This window comes from Poecilia formosa, unplaced genomic scaffold (assembly GCF_000485575.1).
Source record: "Poecilia formosa unplaced genomic scaffold, Poecilia_formosa-5.1.2 Scaffold1179, whole genome shotgun sequence".
Classification (NCBI taxonomy): Eukaryota; Metazoa; Chordata; class Actinopteri; order Cyprinodontiformes; family Poeciliidae; genus Poecilia; species Poecilia formosa.
In genome coordinates, this window is record NW_006801118.1 from 3,522 (window position 1) to 10,240 (window position 6,719).

The window sequence follows — 6,719 nt, forward strand, 5'->3', positions numbered from 1 at the left end:
TTATGATCCTAATATGACCGCATTCTGATAATTAAAAATAGTTGTAAACTGGCCATAACACTCAATTATACAACTCACAAGAGGAATGACAGAATTAAAGCCACTTTGTAAAAGTATTTTCTGTATTTTGTTTTAGAAAAGATGAAATATTGCTTGAAAGCGTTTAATTTTAATATCTCGCTTGAAGGCCGAATTACATGCAAATACTTCACATAATATTACAACTGAGATAAGGGAAAAAGGTTTGTAAAATGTAGAGTATTACAAAAGAGATTACATTTTATTTTAAGTCCAAACTGTATAACAAAATGAACACTGAAAATATATAATACACTTTTCCAGCAGTTACTCAAACTTGTTTGTCTTTACTGGTGATGAAAACTTGTCACTCTGGAGGAGAGAGGAAGAGGGAGAGAGTAAGAGCAGCTCAGCCCAGTCCAGGATCACTGCAGTGTCAGAGTAGCTGCTTAAAGTCTGCAGGTAGATTTTTGCGTAGCTGGTCCTCTGGTTTTCAGATCCTAATTGTAAATAAAAAGTTAGTCAATGTTGTGATGATCCAGTTGACTGTGGACTGATGGTCACTACTGGTCAGCGAGGTGCAGGTGCTTGGATCCAAGGGAAAAGCAATTTAACAACAGGAAGGTCTCAAGGGGTCAATGGAGTGGAGTTGATACAAGTTCCCCTCTGTCCTGGGTGAACATCATGGAGAGTCTCAATCATGGCTCAGAAACAAATCAAGAAGCTTCGACGCAAATCTGAAAAACAAAAATGAATTAAAAAAGTACGAGTAAGTGATGATATTTACCTAGACAACATAATCAAAACCCAATAAGCCCTAAAGTCTTTTAAGAGTTTTAATTGAGAAAATAAATTGACTATATCTCAGGAAATTAAATGTTCAAGTGAAACAGTTACTGTATCACAATAAGAGAAACTGCAAAAAAATAGTGCAGAGGTATAACACTGAAGTTACTGAGAAAGAGTAAACTGAAATATTTAGTAAGTAGAAAATGCATGTTAAAATCTGAATACTTTTTTGAATGTAGCTGAAATCAATTTAAACCACCAGCAGACACCGTACAGTACGCCGATTATCTGTACTAAAAATAATGCAAAAAATGTAACATAGAAGAAGAGGCATTATTTTTAAAACCAATAAATAAACTGACTATATGTAACAAATTTAGCCAAACACACACGGCCCCTAAAAGCAACACTTCCTTCCCTACCTGATCTTCTCTGACTCAACACTTGCTGGTCTCTCCATCCTCATGTTCTGATCGTCTCTAGCAGCTGGAGGAATCAGTAAGACCTACAAGCCTGTCCTGCTTCAGCTGCACTCTGCTGGTCATACTAGAATGGGGAGTTAGGAGAACACCAAATTAATTTAATATAACACAGCAAGAGGCATATTACATCTAATTCAGAATAAAACTAAGTACAAGACACACACCCACCAAATAATAATAAACAGAAATTTAATAAACAGAAATTATGTGAATATCCTCCTTCGGCCTGTGACCTACCAGCTTAGTTTTACATTTTACATCTGGAAGAAAATGTATATATTTAAGAGTTACGTTGCCTCCCCTCATCGACAGCAGTGATTATGTGCTTGGTAAATAAATCATCTGCACAGTCACTTGACATGTGGTGCAGATTAACGCGGAGCTAATAACATTGGAGCAACGATCCGCTGTTTTCCCATTTTAGCTTCAATGCTAGTTAATACACACACACACACTGAGGATTGCGCAACAGTTTTTAACACATATTTCCTCCAGATATATTTGGTATTTTCCACGCTTAATGCCACTCAACAGAGGTGCGCTGGTTAACGAATTCAACATAAAGACAGGCGAATATTACACAAGCCTAGTTTATGAACTTTACCTAGTGCTAACATTAGCTAGCACAATATGCTACCGGGGATCACGGCAGACAAAATATGTGACTGTCGTCATAAGTTGAGTAAGATTTCTTCTTTGAAACAGGGTGGACACTTTAGAAGCTGCTAAACGGTGTAATTTTGTGAAGATTACTTACCATCACATTCTGTGTCCCGTCACCGAAGCCCTGCAGTTCGGGACAGAGTTCTGAGATCTCAGGGAGTCATCCGCTTTAGTCAGCGCTAACCAATCGGAACACGTCTTACATCGCTCGTCCTTAAGCCCCGCCCAGAATGTTCATGTAAGCTTCGCCAAAGCAAATAAAGTTGTATAAGCAAGAAAACAAATTCAACCAAAAACTTAGAAAAAGTTTCAACCAAAAAAAAAGCGACTCAACCAAAAAAAAGAGACTCAACAAAAAAAAAGACTCAACCAAAAAAAAAGTTTCAACCAAAAAAAAGACTCAACCAAAAACAAAAAAAAAGTAAAAAAAAACCTTTGTGATTTTTGCTTTGACATGATTTTTTTTTTTGTCTGATTAGAGAGAAAAACTTTGATCTTAGAAAAGGTTCCTGTAGGAAAACAGCTGCAACCTCAGAGTTGATATCTTAAGATAATCCCGGGACTAATGGCATGGCTTGATGATAAAACGGGTATAAAACAAATCATTTACAAAGTTCTTATTTAGCTGAAGACTGGATGGATTCAACATCAAAAATCATTTCAATGCCGTTTGGATTAGAATATGTGACGGTCCATCAAAGAGAAGCAAATCCTATCTTAATGAAGCTGTTTCTAAAACAGAATCTTGAGGAACTCCAAACAGAAACCAGACAGTTTTATATGATTCAAAATGTGGATATCTTTTCTATTTAAAGGGATTTAAAGCAGTCCCTTTAAATAGGCTTCAAATTAAATTTGTTTGGTCTGTAATTAATTTGAGTCTTGCTCTATTCTGTATTCAAATATTGGAAAATATTTAGTTTACTGGAAATATGTTCATGTTATGTTTCTCACCTTGACATCCACATAGATTATTGTGCTGCAGATTGAAAGGTGATTATATTGTTTTAATTTTACTCTTGATAGCCTTTTGTTTAAAAGCAGAAGGATGTCTGAGAAGATGAAGCCACTGAAGAACTCCTTCTGGCTTTAAAACCTGTTATGGTGAAGATCCAGTAGTTTAGAGAAGAACCTGGTCTAGTTCTGCTGTAGAGGATCAGACTCAGAATCCACAGGAAGTGCACCATCAGAACCTTCGTCTGAATTTTCCACTGAGTTCCTCAGGTCAGTTCCCCCACTCTGTTAAAGAAAAAAAAATCCACAGAAGAGTTAATCAATTATGGAACATTTTAAACAGCAGAACAATAATCTTTTATAAGACACAGGTTAATTGATGGAACAATAAATTTATCTCTAGATTAGAAAATGTTTGAGGCGAATGTTCGGCCAACTGTAATCAATGTAAGCTCAACAGCTTTGCTGTTAAACAGCAGGACAAAGATCTAAAACACCAGCAAGTCAGCTCTCCAGTGGTTTAGTTCAAGTCTTGATATAAATACAATTGAGATGTGGTGGCATGTCCTCATAAGGCTTTTCAGTCCTATTAATCCTTAAATGTGGCTAAATTACAACTGTTCTGCAAAGCAGATTCCTTCACATTGATGTAAAAACATCATTAGCAGGTTTTACATCACGGTTGGCTGCTTTATAAGGTAACCACATGCAAAAAGGTAAATGCTCCTTAGACTGGAAAGTAATCAGTTCTAGAGATTCTCACAAAGAGTTGCTGATAACTGTTGCTGCCAAGGGAGAAACAAGAAACTTGTAACAGCCATAATTGTGTAATGTCTCTTTAATATACTCTGGTATCGCTAATGATGTCACATGTATGCGCCACTGCTTCTCTGTGAAGAGCGTGGGAGAAAAGCAGCAGATCGACTCCTGGACTGAAACGGACATGTTATTTCTCTAACTCTAGTAACGTTATGGGTTGTTTGGATTCTGCTCATTTTCGTGTTTGATAGTATAGCAGCCTTTCAGCTGGGCTTTGTAAGGTTGGTGAAGAGAGAGTTTATGAAAGGACAACACTGTGGAATTCCCTGTACCAGTGTGGTTGTCAGTTTTTACTGTCCTGATGAGTCTATCGCCTCCTCTCCTCCCTTAAACACAACTTAAGTGTAACTGTTAGCTTTAGAGGCTATTGGTGTTTCACACAGAGCCAGGAGAGCCATGTAGGGTCAATCATACTAAAAATAATCAAAACTTCTGTTTGCATTTGAATATAATACAATAAATATGTTCACATACCATGCAGCTTGGGTTTCTTCCATACTTGATGAACAAAATTGCAATCCCAATCCCAATCAGAATCCCACCCAGACCTACCGCAGCATATTTCCACATATCACACGGATCTGTAAAGGAATGAAGATGTGAGATCTTTTTGTTTCATTTTAAAAGTTCACCATCAAGGAAATAAAAATGTCTTTGCTCCTAAACATAGTTACACAACAGTCAGCATTTAACTCAGCTACCATAAAAGAAAGACAGAAATAAAAAAGATTAAAATTCAAGTAGGTTCATGCAAATCAGTTTTAATTCAAACTCCACAAATAAACCATTCTGTTCTGAATTTCTGCAGAATCTCAGCATTTTATATACTTGATTGATAAAACAGCAGACTGTTCTTTCTGTTCTAATTCTGGCTAGTTAGAACAGAAATATAGGAGCAAAGGTAATGACTAAAAGATGATTCATTATTTAAGATAGATTCAGAAGAAATTATGATGGCATTAATCAGAACAAAGTGTACCTGGATGATGAGATGGACACCACTTTGTAGAGCTGAGAGTTTTTCTCTCCACTGTTACTGGGTTTCTGGCATCACAGGTGAAACTTTCTTTATTCTCTGGTTGGATCTCTAAAGGTAAACTGAGAGTCATGGAGATGTGCATGGAGTTATTTACACTGCTGATTATTGTTGGACCGTTAAACCAGGTCAGGTTCACATCTGGTCCGCTCTTCACAGAACAAGCTACGTAACAGCTCTTATCTGATGGTGAAGCTCCAAATTCAAAAATTTCTGTGATGTTGGTTGTGAAATATGGAACAGAAACAGGCTCTGCAAGGAGTAAAAGACGAGGATTCACTTAGGGATCAATAAAATAATAAACATCCAAACAATAAAGTGGCATCAACAGCACATCAAATAATGTAGCCGGTACAAATAAGAAATGAATAAAAGCAGCTTGTTTCAAGTTGATAATACAGCTTTATAAAACAGTTCCCTTCTAAAAACTTGAGTCCTTTCTGTGATCTACATTTGGTCATTCAAAAAATCACGTTTTGTCTTCAAAAAGACCTCAAACTCAAACCCCCCAGCAACTGTCTGTTGACTCTACCTTCAATACTTGTTCTAACCTCAGTACAGGTTTACTTTTGGGGAATGTTTCAACCTCAGAGGTTTTGAGTTGCCTTAATCTCTCAATAAAATGTTGTTCCTTTCAGAAACAGGGACAGTGAAACGTGATGAGGATGTAAAAACCTGCCTGGCTGGTTTATAAGGTAACCACATGTAAAAAGGTAAATGTGGTCACCTTTTTACCACAACGTAAAGCAGGGGCGTCAAACTCCAGTCCTCTGCTGTCCTGCAGTGTTTAGATGTGCCACAGGTACAAAACACTGGAATGAAACGGCTTCATTACTTCCTTCTTGTGTAGATCAGGTCTCCAGAGCCTTAATGACCCAATTATTCCATTCAGGTGTGGTGCAGCAGAGGCTCATCTAAAAGTTGCAGGACAGCGGCCTGGAGTTTGACACCTCAGTGATTCTTGAGAATAGGGACAAAACAGGTCCTATGGATAAAGCACAAAATTTGAATACAATATACACAAAATATAATTTTTTCAAATATCTGACTAAACTAACCTGGGTCATGTGAGCACAACAATGTATATTTTCCAGGTGTTTGCTGAATATTTTTTTATTTTAAACATTGTAGTCGGTGGATGATGCCTGTAAAATCCCTGGTCCAGGAGCAGAACTCAATACATTATAATAGTTTAAAACAATTAAAGAAATACTAAAATTATAAATTGTGACAATTAAGTATAAGTAGTCATATAAATAATTATAAAAGTATCAATAAATTGAATTAAAAATAATTTTTAGATATTTTCCAACTCCTTTGAAATTTGACCTTAGTTTTTGTGAACACCGTCAGAAATGAAAAGAATGTAAAAAAATCAGGCATTATTGGGGGGCACCAGAACTTCTGAGGACCCCATGACCTCTTCCTTTCTCTTCCTTTGCTAAGAGGAAAGGAAGAGCTAACATAAGCTTTGCTAGCTTATGTTAGCTGGTTAACATAAGCTAACCAGCTAGCTCTGGTTAGCTTATGTTATTCTTTAGTTTTTTCTTCTGTTTTATTCCTAAGTTGCTCGTCACAACCATGATGTGTCAACACCATAAATGACAATTTACAAAACTTTGATGAAATTTTGTGAAATAAAAGCTTAATTTTAGTAAACTGTAAAGATTTCATGGACCTGATGAGCTACAATATGGCCTCCTTCAGAATAACATCATATAAATTGAGGTAGTTTGGCTTTTTGTCAACTCCATCAGAGTTTTTGAGGCTCTTTCAGTGAAATTGACAAATCTCACTTAAATGTGCAATTAATTTGTTTTAATGTATTCTACATAAATTGCATTACTTCACATGTATCAAGTTTTTTTTTTTACTCACTAGTTTGTCACCACCTTCAGTTCTGCGTCAACTCCGTCATGTCCTGTCAACTCCGTCAGATGGAGTTTTTGTTGTTTTTT

General features: G+C 36.4%; 1 protein-coding gene and 1 long non-coding RNA gene across 4 annotated transcripts in view; both read right to left on the bottom strand.

Annotated features, from left to right (window-relative positions):
- Window positions 1-6: 6 nt before the first annotated feature.
- Window positions 7-2,097, bottom strand: LOC107835186 (uncharacterized). 3 transcript variants are annotated; one of them, XR_001661017.1, is made up of 3 exons: window positions 1,894-2,097; window positions 1,180-1,353; window positions 7-1,024 (listed from the first exon to the last, which is right to left on the bottom strand). It is a non-coding gene; the product is annotated as an uncharacterized LOC107835186 (long non-coding RNA). The 3 variants fall into 3 exon arrangements; XR_001661018.1 differs by having other exon boundaries at window positions 7-755; window positions 1,230-1,353; window positions 2,047-2,087; XR_001661016.1 differs by having other exon boundaries at window positions 2,047-2,087.
- Window positions 2,098-3,089: 992 nt separating this feature from the next.
- Window positions 3,090-6,719, bottom strand: part of LOC107835187 (uncharacterized) — a 5,815-nt gene continuing 2,185 nt past the window's right edge. Inside the window, exons 2-4 of the mRNA XM_016667494.1 lie at window positions 4,705-5,013; window positions 4,200-4,273; window positions 3,090-3,191 (exon numbers count right to left, since the gene is read on the bottom strand). Of these exons, the coding sequence (XP_016522980.1) occupies window positions 3,090-3,191; window positions 4,200-4,273; window positions 4,705-5,013 (485 nt within the window). The remainder of the gene's footprint in view (window positions 3,192-4,199; window positions 4,274-4,704; window positions 5,014-6,719) is intronic.